This window comes from Pristis pectinata, chromosome 7 (assembly GCF_009764475.1).
Source record: "Pristis pectinata isolate sPriPec2 chromosome 7, sPriPec2.1.pri, whole genome shotgun sequence".
Classification (NCBI taxonomy): Eukaryota; Metazoa; Chordata; class Chondrichthyes; order Rhinopristiformes; family Pristidae; genus Pristis; species Pristis pectinata.
The window spans coordinates 78068775-78084163 of record NC_067411.1 but is presented as its reverse complement, the minus strand read 5'-3'; the positions used below and the strand labels follow the sequence as shown (position 1 = coordinate 78084163).

General features: G+C 38.8%; 1 protein-coding gene across 1 annotated transcript in view; it reads left to right on the top strand.

Moving 5' to 3' along the window:
* Positions 1-15389, top strand: part of pcsk5b (proprotein convertase subtilisin/kexin type 5b) — a 293223-nt gene that overhangs the window by 236515 nt on the left and 41319 nt on the right. The window contains exons 24-28 of the mRNA XM_052019395.1: positions 958-1026; positions 7375-7417; positions 9581-9723; positions 13257-13460; positions 15221-15307. Of these exons, the coding sequence (XP_051875355.1) occupies positions 958-1026; positions 7375-7417; positions 9581-9723; positions 13257-13460; positions 15221-15307 (546 nt within the window). The remainder of the gene's footprint in view (positions 1-957; positions 1027-7374; positions 7418-9580; positions 9724-13256; positions 13461-15220; positions 15308-15389) is intronic.

Below are 15389 nucleotides of genomic sequence, written 5' to 3'. Positions count from 1 at the left end.
TGAAAACAGTAAGATTGATGGTACACTCATATCTAATCCTCCTCTTCATCCCACAGCCACTTGTACTTTATAGTATCCAGATGGTTCAAGCATGCTCCTTTTACCTCCCACTTCCCCATATTAATATCAAAATCTTGTGAATTTATTTTCTTGTGTCCCCCGCACAGGTCTCAGTGATGAAAGCCAACAGTCAGAAGAGGAGACACATCAACATGTGACATTTGCATTAGCTTAGATCCTGGCAGGTCTTTTTTTAAAACAGTAAAAGGTGATTTAGAGGTGGGATCCATATATGGCAAACCACTAGGCATGAATGGACTGAAATCAGGTCAGGAGACAGGGTTCTATGTCAGCTCCATGGAGTCACCAACCCTAAATAAAAATTTAAGCACAGTTATATAATTAAATTATTTTTCCACAGAGTAATTGACATTTCAGAGTATATAAAATCACTTCCAAAGTGTGTAACTGACATAAACACTGTGAACACATCCTTTCATAACAGAGAGAAAGTGGCTGTATACTTAATCTTATTAGCATCTTTATTTATCATAGCTTTAGCCTCTCTAATTGCTGTGGAGTTTTCATTCTGCTTTCAGTGATAAGTCTGTTACTGAGGTTTTTCCACCAAACGCAACAGGAGCAGCAGAATCTGCTCAATTAGTTAGGAAAACCAGAACTGTAACCATAACACCATTCTCTGTCCCAGCCCTTGTCTGTCCATGGCTGGTTTAATCTCACCAAATGTCTTGCCCCTAGTTTGCCTGAATCGTATGTGGTGTAAGGTGGCATTCCTAGAATTGAACTCTGCACAATTCCACACTCAATGTTAAAATAACATAGAAAGTTGCTCAATTTACCTAAATCTTTACAGCTAAACAGCGGGAAAGCCTCATTTGCAGTAATGCTATGACTCACACTTGTATTAGCACTAAAACCTGCATTTCCATCCCACAGGTGAAGTTGCAGATCCCTACAATGAAGAATGTGTGCAGTGTGCAGAAGGATGTGAGAAATGTTCATTAGGTAAGCTGTAATGTAGAATGATGCGGCAATTGTAAAATGGGGAAATGCTGCTTGGCCCAACTTGTTTTATTCCATTAACAATCAGCTCATTGTAGCAGCTTGAACAGTACTTCTGCATACTCCTTTGTCATCTGGCCCAGATACCTAAATATAAAGGTGACATTAGGGAGGAGTATACTATTTTACAGTTGGCTATCAAGTTATTTTCTCAGGGAGAATTCTTGACTGATGTTAAGTTAAATGCATATGTTAATCGCCAAATCAGCAGCTGGTGAATCATGTACTGTACCTATTAAGAACATGAGGTGAACTTTCAGAATGGTGTAACATAATGGCTTTTTCTCATCCCAACAGCTGCTCTTTGTTCATTTTTCAGGATTCCTCATATCAACATTTTTATTACTTTTTTCTCTATTCAGATGGAAATGTTCAAAGATGGTTTGCATTGAAATATCTTTTTCATTCCACACAACAATATACAAACTACAAATAGGTTTGTTTTAAACTAGTTAAGTTTGTGATATCTGTTTTTTAAAAAGTATATTTTCAAAGGGCATTACAGTTCCTTACTCTTTCTGGATTTTCTCCTGGAGATGCTCACTATTGCTGAGGACTTGCTGCCTCTCAATATCTCATTCGTCCCCATGCAGCAAGAATGAAACCTATATAGTGAGAACTGGGTGATTGAGTCTATTCCTGTTCTCACTTCTGGACTAGCAGAAATATTAGAAACATAGAAACATAGAAAACCTACAGCACAATTCAGGCCCTTCGGCCCACAAAGATGTGCCAAACATGTCCCTACCTTAAAGACCCATAGCCCTCTATTTTTCTCAGCTCCATGTACCTATCCAAAAGTCTCTTAAAAGACCCTATCGTATCCGCCTCCACCACCATTGCCAGTAGCCCATTCCACGCACTCACAACTCTCTGATTAAAAAACACCCCTGACATCTCCCCTATACCTACTCCCCAGCACCTTAAATCTATGTCCTCTTGTGGCAACCATTTCAGCCCTGGGAAAAAGCCTCTAACTATCTACCTGATCAATACCTCTCATCATTTTATATACCTCAATCAGGTCCCCCCTCATCCTCCGTTGCTCCAAGGAGAAAAGGCCGAGTTCCCTCAACCTGCTTTCGTAAGGCATGCTCCGCAATCCAGGCAGCATCCTTGTAAATCTCCTCTGCACCCTTTCTATGGCTTCCACATCCTTCCTATAGTGAGGTGACCAGAACTGAGCACAATATTCCAAGTGGGGTCTGACCAGGGTCCTATACAGCTGCAACATTACCTCTCGGCTCCTAAATTCAATTCCACGATTGATGAAGGACAATACACCATATGCCTTCTTAACCACAGAGTCAACCTGTGCAGCTGCTTTGAGCATCCTATGGACTCGGACCCCAAGATCCCTCTGACCCTCCACTGATTCCTCACAGAAGACCATTCAGTCCATTATGTCCATGCCAGCCAGAAATGAATTATTTAGGCTAATCTCACTTGCTGGCTCTTGGTCTATAGACCTTAATTTTTCAAGAGCTTACACAGATACTTATTAACTTTGGTGAGGATTTCTACTTCTATCTCACTTTCAAACAATGATTTCTAGATATCCAATACTCATTGAATAATTTTGTTTTTCTTAATTTCCCTCTAATCCTAGTTATTATTTAAATCAAAGATCATTTGTTATTGAACTTTCTGTTTTGGAGAGGTCTGTTTATGCTGTTTAGGCTTTTAAATAATTTTGTATATCTCAATTAAATCTGCTGTTCAGTGTCTTTTATTCCAAAGAAAGCAATCCCAGCTCAGCTCTACTCATGATTAGAACTTTCAAGCCCCAGCAACATCTGCATAAATCTACTCTCCATCCTGCTTAATACAATTACATCTTTTCTGTAGTATGATGACCAGATTTTACAGCACATTCCAGCTGTGACCTACTTATTGCTTTCCAGCATGATTTTCTTGCACTTATGATCCATTTGCCTTCTTACCCAACTTGCTTATCTGCATCTTGCTTCAGGAATCTGTGGACATATACTTCAAGATCCCTATATCCCTCTATATAAGACATATGGGTTAGGAAGTGCTAGGAACTTAGGAAGTTAACAAGCACGCTACGTTGGCACCAGAAGCGTGGCAACACTTTGTGGGCTGCCCCCAGAACACATTACGCAAAGATGCATTCCACTGTGTGTTTCGATGTATATGTGACTAATAAATTTTATCTTAGTATACTACCATTTATCATATGTTCCATTTCTCTACTAAATGCATCACCCCACATTTCTCCTTTGATAGAGCCATTATGTAAATTTTACTCCAAACAAAAAGGCAAAGAACAGCCCTACACCAAAGACAAGCACATAACCTAGAGTGATTTCGAGTACAGTACTGGATGAACACAGCACTGTCAAGTGCTTTTTTTTGGATGAGGATCTGTCTTCCCTTTCAGAAGATGGCAAAAGATTCCACGATGCTATTTTGAAGAACAAGTGTTTCTCCCAAGCATCCTCGACCAACACCAAAAAAACTGTGATATTTAACTGTGATTTGGGGAACTTCCTTTGCAAAAATTGGTAGCTACATTTCATATTGAAAACAGTGACTACACTAGTTGTGAAAAACTTTGGAACTTCCTGGGGCCATGAAAGATCATTAAATAAGTTTTTTTTCAGAAACAATAAGGTTGCTGAAATAAGTTGAAGTATATCATCATGAAACTTATTTTGACAAAAAAAAATTTATGTTCTATTCTCAATTCACAAAATAAAGCTACTCTGGTCTAAGAGCATCAGTCTGCTATGTTTATGCTTTCCTCGTCAATTTAGGCAGGTTACCCCTATAGCATTTCATCACTTTTTAAAGCCTTCCCCTGTGGTATTTGATCCAGTCTTTGGTTAAACATTGATCGTGTTCTGAGATCGATCACTTCTACTTCCCAGAGTGACCTTCCTTCACTTTTTTTTTGAAATGGGAATCAATAGATTTGTCCTTTCACTTATGTTTGAACTTAATTTGTTCTGGAAACTCTGGATGGTAATTGCATGCCATCTAGTGGAAAAGCACTGCAAATCGGTGCAAAATTTTTCCAAGAAAAGGCAAATGCTGAAAATTTGTTAACAAGAAAGGAATGTACAGGAGCCGATCAGGAACGCGAAGACCAAAGAATTTTATTTAATTACTGCTACTAAGTATTTTGAGATGAGGAATAATATTCTAGGTGACTACGCGCAGCCCTCAGAGTTGAGCACTTGGGTTATCCAAACTTTTCTTGTTAACGACATAGAAGCATTGGGCTGCTTGAAAATAGTTAAGAAAGACTCATTGATGTTGTGGCAGATTGAATCCAGATAAGTGAGCACTAAGTTGTGTGAAAGGGAATCAGATGGTGGTTAATACCAACTGCCAGTTTGTTATATATTTCCAGGTAAGGTGCAGTGATTTGAACCACATAGCTGTTCGGCTGAAAGGGTCCAACAACAGAGGAGGACTTGGGTTAGCACATACCTTCCTTGTTTGTTACATTCTTTCTCCTAATCCATAGGACTGACTCAGAACTGGGAACTGATTTTGTTGAGGAGTTCGGAGAAGATGTGCTTTGTTGAATTAAACTGGATTTCTATGAATTTGTTTTGTAATGAATGAATCCATACTGGTTCAAGAATTCTGCTATTGAGTAAGAGATGAGAAGGCACGAGATCTTTAGGTTTGTAGAACTGTTCCCAGTAAAGAGTCTGCCAATTTGCTGAGAAAGCAGTAAGGTGTCTTGACATTTACTGCTGCCTTGTTCAAGTGCTTGTTCAAGGATAATGCCAAGGAAACCTGAACAAGCATTATGCTTCAGCCTCTGCCTACACATTATGGTATTTAATTCCCTCCAAACTTTGACGTAATGGAGAGAGAATACACTGTAATCTGCCTTAATCATAATGGATTGGAGCAATGAGTTTCTTTGTATCTTTCTTCTTGTATTCTTAATGCTCTGAGAGAAAATGAATTTTCAAGTGCTTACTGCTCTACAGTCAAATAAATTGAGTTATTTTCGATTAAATTAATCAGATTCAAGATTTTGAGAGCAACAAATAGTCTGCTGGAGGAATTCAGTGGATCGAGCAATATCTGTGGGGGGAAAGGAATTATTGATGTTTTGGGTCAAAGCCCTGCATCCAGCAGATTGTTCCTTGCTCCAGATTCCAGCATCTGCAGTCTCTTGTATCTCCAAGCATTTTGAGAAATGTTTATTTACACCCTCGCTCCCCCCCCCCCAAAAAAAGTAAAGATCAGAGGTTTTCAGCTAGAAAACTGATTTTGCAGGTTGCCTGTAATCAGTCATACCCACCAAGAGATTGGGTGGGTTGGGTTATAATGGAGCGGGTCTCTAGGAGCATTGGGACAAATGGCTTATGTGGCCTTTATCACTTTATGCTTTTAGAGACTCCAAATCTTCCTTATGAAAATAAACTGTAGGAGCTGATTAGAACATGGGAACTGAGAGTAAATTTCCTTTTCAACTATATATGGCACAAAAGCATTGGTAGTCACTAACTGAAGCCTACACTATCATTACACACTGCAGTTATTGTGTACCCAGGGTCTATCAATAATTGTGGAATAGCAGCAAATAGAATGGCATGTTTGGCAACAGTAGATCCGAGAAACATGAACATGATTATTTTTTGAACATGATCAAATTCTCAGTTTCTTTCTTTCTTCCTTTAGGATTGTCTGGATGCTTGTAATGTTCTTCATAAACTTCCAAGCAGTACTGTGATGCAGAAATAAATAGAAGTAGCGAATTTTTTAAAAAAAAGTAAACCATTGGTCATTTTAGTGACTCAGAATTTTATAAGTGATCCAATGAAGTTGATGAAATCTGAATCAGAATCAGATTTATTATCACTGACAAATGACATAAAATTTGTTGTTTAATTGCCTGCCCTTCACAGGCAATGGTTATACATCATGAATGATACCTTGGGCTGTCTTGATGGACAGTAAAATAATGCCTAATAGAAAATTAATTGATTGGGTGCTGTGTTAAAAGCTGGAATTGACTCAATGCTGCAACAGTTGTTATTCAGGGTCAGGAGTAATGTTCATTTGCACTTCGTTCCCAATACTTAAAAACAAAATAAAATCTATTTAGCCCATCAAGGCTGGACCTTTAACAAACTGCTGGCAATCTTCCCTTTAATGATGATCACATTTCTACATAATTTACCATCAGAGTTACAGTTGGAAATTTTAACTCCTTTGCACCACAGGAAGGAGAATTTTATTGGGACTGTTAAAAAATCCAAAATTGGGCAGTCTAATCAAAGCCATTTATCAATCTTAGAGTGAGGTAATGGTGTGTTTGTGCCCCTTTCTTTAGAGGTGAAGCCGATCATTATAATATTTAATCAGACTCCCAGAATGCAGCTAGAAGGCTGATTTAAAGCTTACTCCAAGTGTACGGATTGCCCAGAACTCAGTAAACTCGGCACTCAGGTACAGATGAGGGCAGCCTAACTGAGTATATGGCTTGTAGGTCAGGAGTGCCAGTCCTTCCACCAATGTCACAAGTAAACTTTCTTGCTAGTGTGTTTGGTTTGTACTGCCCATGAGGATAAATTGACAATTCTCTCACCTAAATGGTACAGCAAACAAGGAAAAAGAATCAAAGATCTGCATATGCTGGAAATCTGAAATAAAAACAGAAAATTCTGAAAACTCTCAGGTCCCTAAGACATTAACTCTGTTTTTCTTCCCACAGACACTGCCTAACAGGCTCTGTGTTTCAGCAGCCTTGTTGTTTAAAGTGTATTAATGACAACTTTGTACAGTGTAGGCCCTACAGAACAGAGCTGCAACAGAAAACTAGTAAAATTAAAGATGGATCTGGTGTTCAAATCTATTCCATGCAAGTAGAATTAATTTCTGCTTTCTGACAAATGAAACAGCAATGGCAATCTTTATGGAAGTTTTCTTTGGAGAAGATATTATAAATATTCCTGAAAGAACAAGTTCCATACAATCTGGTGACAAAATGAGGACTCATATTCTTGGTTTCCTACCCTTCACTGCAGTACCTGCTGTTTGCAATGCATCCCCAATATTGTCAGACCTGATGTATATCATTTATTTACACCTTACTCCTGAGATAAGTCAATTCTTTCTGTGTGGGCTACTGCATATAGCAAATGTTAGATCCACCAATTCTCATGCATTTGCAATCTAAGTCATACCTTCTCTCACAATGCTGTCAAAAGGGATTGTCACCAGACACTGAAAAAGTTAATTACTCAAAGATAATCCTCTCTTCTTTCACAAAAATACAACTTCTATTTCTTTCGACAGATGATCCGAGAATATGCACAGCATGTAAAAATGGATTCTATCTGTAAGTTGCATTTTCTTATTATAATTGTATTCTTTGGGGTACGGAGCATTGTATCAGAGTCAGGACTACTGTTCCAGAAATATAGGATGTGATTGCATTCCAGAAAGGAGATTCACTGGGATATTGCCTGGATTGGAGGACTTTAGTTTTGGGGAGAGTTTGTTTTTCCTGGAGTGAAGGAAGCTGAGGGACAACCTGATAGGGGTATAGAAGATTAAAAGGGGCTTAGATAGGGTAGATTGGCAAAATCTTTTTCCCATGAGAGGCGTACTAAAGGCAAAAGGGCATAGGGTTAGGTTGAGGAAGGGGTTTAAAGGGGATCTGAGGGGTAAGACACAGAAAATGTCCGATATTGGAAAGCACTTCCAGAGGAATTAGATGCAATAACTAAGTTTTAGAAGCATTTAGACAAACATTTAAATAGGTCAGACATAGAAGGATACAGTCCTAATACAGACAGATGTGATTAGTATAGATGAGCAAAAAGGTTGGCATGGACGTGGTTCGTCGAAGGGCCTCTTTCTGTGCTGTACGACTCTATGACTCAACATCCGCCCATCACAGCAGTCATTTAAAAAGAAATATCAGATGGCTGACTCTTTAATGCACACTTGAAGAGTTATGTTATTTATTCATGGATTTTTTATGTTTATTCAAGAGATTTGGGCTATGCAGTCTGAGCCAGCATTTTTTTGCCCATCCCTATCTGTCCATGAGGTGGCGGCAGTGAGCTGCCTTCTTGAACCACTGCAGTCCTTGTGCTATGGGTAAACCCAAAATGCTGTTAGGGAGAGAATTCCAAATTTAAACTCAGCGACATTGAAGGAATGGCGATATATTTCCAAGTCAGGATGGTGTGTAGTTTGGAGGGCAACTTCCAGGTGGTGAGTGTCCCCACACTTTTGCTGCCCTTGTCCTTCTAGCTGGTAGAGGTTGTAGGTTTGGAAGGTGCTGTCTAAGGAGTTTTGGTGAGTTGCTGCAGTGAATCCTGTAAATGGTACGAACTGCTGCTGCACTCATCCAGGCAAGTGGAGAGTATTCCACCACACTCTTGAGTTGAGCCTTGTAAATGGTGGACAGATTTTGGGGAGTTAGGAGGTGAGTTACTCACCACAGGATTCCTAGCCTCTGACCTGCTCTTGTAGCTATATTGTGTATATGGCTACTCCAGTTCAGTTTCTTGACAATGCTAACCCCAGCGTGTTGATAGTGAGGGATTCAGTGATGGACATTACTGACAAAACCAACATTAATCATCTCCCACTAATTGCCCTTTGAACCAACTGTCTTGCATGATCATTTCACTAATAAATCTAGAATCAGCAATGATGACTATTAAAGTACTAAATTATTGTTTTTAAAAAAGACATTGGATCCACCAATATCCTTCAAAGAATGAAATCTTCTCTAATTATCTGGTGGGATCTAAATGCAACTCCATAATAACCATGGAAAACAAATAAAACTGCAGATGCTCGAATGTGAAACCAAAATAGAAATGTTGGAAGAATTCAGCCAGTCAAGTAACATCTGTAGAAAGAGAAACCAGTTGACGATTCAGGTTGAAGGCCCTTCAACAGAACCAAGAAAGAGAGACAGCAAGTTACTTAAGTAACAGTGAAGGTGGGTGGAACAAAGAACATGTCAGTATTAGAGTGAAATAGTGGATAGCCATTGAATTGGACAGTTAAGCTCCTTGTCTGCATAATATATTGCTAATATTGTGAAGTCTGGGTTTAGTGGTGAGAAGGATGAGGTTTAAAGGAGATCCGAGGGGTAAATTTTTCACACAACGAATCATTGGTATCTAGAATGAGGAGGTGGTGGAGGCAAGAACAGTAACAACATTTAAGAGGCATCTTGATAGGTATTTGAATGAGCAAGGCATAGAGGGATATGGAATTAATGCAAGTAAATGGGATTAGTATAGATAGGCATGATGGTTGGCGAAGACACAGTGAGCCAAAGGACCTGTTTCAATGCAGTACAGTTCTATGACACTACAATTGAAGCATTTGCATTTCAGGAGATTCTTCTACAAAAGATGTCAATGATGTAAATGTAATATCATACTTTCTGAACACTACAATGACCTATCATTTTGACTATGTCATAATCTTGCCAGGCCATAACATTACTCTGTTAAAAATCCTTTTTCTTAAGGTTTCATCAATGGTGTTACACAAAATGTCCAGCTAAGACCTATGAATCAGATGACACAATGGAGTGTAAGCCTTGCAATGAGAATTGCATTGAATGTGATAAAAATCAGTGTTATTGGTGTGAAACTGGTTTCTTCTCCTTGGGTAAGCAAAGTCTAGATTTGACTCTAACTCCAATTAACATTAAACAAGTTGTTGTACATGCATTAACTTTGTACCAGTGCCTATTGTTAAACAAAAATATTTGTCAATAATTATGATTGGGACAGATGAATGAGCAGCAGTCAGTACAGGACAGAATTCAACAGGCATCTTTTGAGAAAGTTGGTGTTTGTGGAAGGAGTGAGACTGATCAGGAGAGTATCTGAACAATTGTTTCTCAATAGATAAAATCATACAATGTATTAGAGGAGACAAGGCAAATATGTACAAGTCAAAACTGATCCATGTCTGAGAATTGTCACCAATGGCAACATGTAGATAAGGTAGAGGGTGCAAGGATAGTTCCTTGCAACACCCAGAGATGACATTGGAAAGGAATAAAAGTAATTGTTTTTGGAGATACAAATGGGTTAAATAGTATGATAGGGCACTCCATGGAACAGGACAGCAGAAGAATACTTGGACAATTATATCAGATTTTGAAGAGAATGGATAACACATACAAAGAAAGCCAGCTCTAACTTTGAGTAAGTCTGATTTGGTACCAAGAGAAGAGTATAAACTGTACTGCGGGACCCAGATAGGGAGTTATAGAAGAGATGGGTATGAACATCTGTTAACTTTTAAGAAAGGATACCGAGTTAACAGTTGGAGGTAATGACTGAGATGCAGATATGTTTGCAGGGAGTAGGGGGATCTCAGAAGAGGGATGGTGCATTAGAAAAACAGATGCAGTCAATAATCAGGCCTGAGTTCAGCAATCAGGTTTTCATCTTTTGGTGAAAGGTTCTGGCAGCAGCTGGGTAGAGGCCACTTCAAAACTGTATGAGAAAGGCACTGTGACTGGTCAAAAGTTCAGGCCTAAAATTGATGAGAAGCAGATAGGATGAGAGGAGGAAATGGCAAAATAGTTGCATGGATAGCCAACTGAGAGAAAAAGAAATCCGTGAAATGCCCATATGTGAAATGGGCAAAATAAAGGAAGAGGGATGAGATTTACGGAGTCAAGTTGTAAAGTTACCAACATTTACAGTTGCAGAGAGAGAGAGAGAGGCTTAGTAATAGATGACTTTATTAAAGCACAAGTTTAGTTAAGGTCTTTCAGTTTTGTGTTGGATACACGAGGATGTAAGAGGGAGGACTCGCAAAAGTTAGAGGAAAAGCACAGGCAGTAGAAGCCAAAAGAGTAAGCACATATGGCCAAGAAGGCAACAATCACTTTTTCTTTTCAATAAAGTACTCCAAAAATAATTCGTTTTTATAAGTGTTCTGGCCTGGATTTTACTGGGGGATTCCAGCATGGAACTGCTGGCATTTCTCAGAGTGAGTGCTAACAATTACCTAGCCATGCTTTGCTAACGGATTCCACAGAAAGCCCAATGGTAGAGCAGAAGGTTACTGAGACTCCCAGAACTTATCATCTCAGACTATCCTACTCTGCATTTAAACGGGATTTGTGAGCCCATTCATTTGTTGCATTGCTCTGAAAGAGAAGGGAGAGAATAAAGCAAGTTATATTTTTCAAAAGATACCTGTGATTGGTTTAAAACACTTTCAAGTGTTTTAGTTGATTTTACTTCATATTTTTAAGAAAAAAAACTTTTTAAAACATTTTTGGTAGTTTTTTTTTATCTTTCTGAATGTTGGAGACATTCAGTAGCATCGAAAAGCTTTGATAGTTTTGACAGATGGCAGAATAGGAATCGGGGCTTTGCTGCCTGACAAGGCTTTCCAGAGGAGTTTTGAAGGAGGGATAGTTTTCTCCTGCACGCAGGTTAATTGACTGCTATAAATTGGCGCTGACATAAAGGTAAGTGGTAGAATCCAGGTGGACTTGCTGGGAATGTGGAGAGAATAGGTTACAGGGAAAAGTAGTGGGGAATGGGATTGCTCTGTGAGCTAGCATCAGCTCAATGAGTTAAAATGGCCTCCTTCTATGCCATAAGGTAATATATAATGAAAGTCTCTTGGAATATCTCCAGGTGTTTCTTTGCCAAGGGTGTTAGTGATCTACCGGCAGCTTCCCACCAGCCCCTGCTGTTTGCAGTTTTTCCAGGATTTTTCAACAACTTCCCCTCTCCTACTCTCCTGAAATTACAATAAATCTGTCAGACCCCTAAGTATTTGGACCAGAATCTTTGGCTGCCTTGGCTGTACTCTCTGGATTTGCCCTGAATTCTTCTGCTATCCTCCTCTCAGTCCACCTCCATCCCTTAAACAAATACCTAAATGCAAATCCTTCTAATTTACCTTTCAGCTCACAGTTCTTTTCCAATCTGTCCAATTGTGACAAATTTTGGGATGATACTTTACATCAAAATAAATTTATTCTGAAAAGTTAACTTGTTCTGAACATGCATTTCTAACACTGAAGGAAAAGAATTTCACTTACTTCTGCATCTAAAATCACTTTAATCTTGGCAAAAATCATTCATTTGCTGGTCCATTCTATTCTGCTGGAATCCATTATCAAGAGAATAGTAATGGATAAAGGAAAAACAATTGAAATTTTACATTTGGACTTTCAGAGGCCTTTAAGAAGAACATAAGAAATAGGAGTAGACCACACAAAAGATTACCAAACAGAATTAGGGTACATGATTTTTAGGCTTATATTCTGGCATATATTAAAAATTGGTTAACCAACAGAAAGCAGAGAGTGGGAATAAACAAGTCATTTTCTAACTGGGAGGCTATGATCAGTAGGGTTCTACAGAGATCACTGCTGAGGCCCTGCTGTTCACAGTCTTTGGATTTGGATGGGATCCAAGTTTACTGACAAAACAAAGCTAGGTAGCAGATTGTGAAGAGGGTGCAGAGAGGGTTCAGGGGATATACAAAGGCTGAGTGAATGGGTAAGGTCATAACAGATGGAATAAGATGCGGAAAAAGTGCAAGATCATTGTCATAGAAGGCAGAGCATTTTTATAGGGTGAAAAAGTGAAAGGTATTGGTTTTTAGAGGAACCAAGCAATGTTTGTACGCAATTCTTTGAAAGTTAACATGCAGGTATAGTAAACAATTAGCAAAGCAAACTATATGGGATGAGGCTTTGTTTTATGAGTAAAGATTAAATAGACTGGGGTTATACTCTCTAAAATTGAGAAGAATGAAAGGTTGAACTCACTGAAATGTACAACATTCTTTTAAGACTTGACAGGTGAATGTGATGTTAGCATTTCTCCTGTCAGAGTCTATTTACACCATTTCGCTAGCAATTCTGTTGTATTTATGGTGAAGGATTGGGAAACCCATGTGGAAACATACCCTGACTTTTCTTACTTCAAGCTTGTTTAATTTGATTATCCAGTCATTCAGGAGCTGTTTAAAATAAAACTCTTTAGCACAGCCTTATTAAAATTTGTTAACTCATACTGCATATTTTTTCAAGCAGAAAAAGTGTTGAATTAAGGCAATTGTACCACTGACTGCAATAGGAAAATCATTCAGGGGCAAATAGTTAAGTATACTGTTTATTTTGGAGAGAAAGTGCTAATTTATTTGTATTATTTTAGATTTAGGGTGTGTAAGTACATGCACACCTGGTTACTATGGTAATGAAAATAGTGCCACTTGCGATATCTGCCACCCCGAATGCAGTACATGCCATGGTCCTGGCCTTAAAGAATGTGATTCCTGCAAAAACACATTAGAACTTCAAGATGGAATGTGCACTTTACCTTCTTCGGAAGTCTGTGCAGATGGAAGCTACTGGAATGGTGAGTAACATAAATAACAATTAGAAGTCAAACTTTCAATTTAGTTTAAGCACTTAATGTAAAGTGGTGAAGGTTACTAAATTAGATTTAGGTCTGAGTCCCATTTTCAGCTCGTGAAGCGCAACTGATAATCGCTGATAAGAAAATGACTGGATGGACAGAAAATGAAAGAATTAGATCCAACAAGCAAATTTAATTGCAGATCATTATATCTTAACAAGTATTATGGAAATGCTGAACATTTTATGACTATTAACAGAATATTTTTACTTTAAACTGACAAAATTCTTGTTGACATGCTATTCTTATGTGCTTGGAATGCATCACAGTGGGCATGGAAAATGTGACAAGATCCATTCAGGGTACAGTATATACATGATGAATTCTTTAGTTACAATCCAATGGAAGGGTGAGCAAAGTGCTATTATTAATCCTACCCATTGACCCCATCCATCTCCTTGTCTGAGAATGAATCCAATTACTTAGAACCTTGGAGCCATTAGTGTAGAAGTGGTTCTGGCAAAAGGTCTTGGACCTGAAACATTGACTGCTTCTATTTCCACAGTTGCTGCCTGACCTGCTAAGTCCTTCCAGCATTTTCTGATTTTATAAATGACTTGGATGAGAAAGTGGAAGGGTGGGTTGGTAAGTTTGCAGATGACACGAAGGTTGGAGGTGTTGTGGATAGTGTAGAAGGTTGTCGTAGGTTACAATGGGATATAGACAGGATGCAGAGTTAGGTGGAGGAGTGGCAGATGGAGTTCAATTGGAAAAGTGTGAAGTGATACACTTTGGAAGAATGAATATGAAGGCGGAGTACGAGGTTAATGGCAGGATTCAGAGGTAGGTTCTTTACACAGGGCGTGGTGGGTGCCTGGAACGCACTGCCAGGGGTGGTGGTAGAGGCTGATACAATAGGGAAATAAAGACTCTTAGGCTCATGGATGTAAGAAAAAGGAGGGTTATGGGCTGTGTAGGAAGGAAGGGTTAGACTCGCCATGGAGTAGGTGTTTATATAGATTGACACAACATCATGGGCCAAAAGGCCCGTACTGTGCGGTAATGTTTTATGTTCTATACCCCTTATCATTTCTCCTTAAACATATCCTTTCTTTAAAATACCTATTTCTTAAACTGTTTCTGATCTTTCAACAATCCTTTTCCTTCCAATTCCTTCAGATTTGGATGTTAAAAACACAATCTACTTTATCTTTAATGAAGTAATAAAGTAAGGCCAGCTCTCCTTGGTACCACCTCGTCTGGTCATTGCTTCTAGAGTGGATTGCCAGATAAATTGGCTGTGGATAACTGATGCTGTGGTGGGTAGCACTGCCACATCTCTCACAACAACTGTAAGCATCGCCTTTGTAGCACAGAGGAAAGTCTGTTTTGTGTAAGTGGTTAAGTTATTGTTATTTTTCATCTGCATGGATGAAATTCATGGACTTATTGCAAACGAATGTACAAACACTGATTTGTAGCAGTTAGCGTAACACTTTTACAGCACTAGCAAGCTGAGTTCAATTCCGGCCATTCTCTGTAAGGAGTTTGTACATTGTCCAAAGACATTACGTGCATGCTATGTTGGCGCCAGAAGTGTGGCGACAGTTATGGGCTGCCCCCAGAACACTCTACTCAAAAGAATGTATTTCACTGTGTTTCGATGTACATGTGACAAATAAAGATATCTTATCTCATCTATCTTATCTAAACACTTCTTGACTGTAGTATTTCAAACTTGTGCTCTAATTTTCACTTAGCTAAAGAAAGAACCTGTTTTCGCTGTGATGACTTGTGCAAGACGTGTACAGGAGAGGGATGGAATGAATGCACCAGCTGTCCTTCAGGTACTAAGCTCCAAGATTGCATCTTACTGAAAACAAACTATTTAATCTTATTTATTTTTAAAGCACCAGTCTCCTTCAGGCA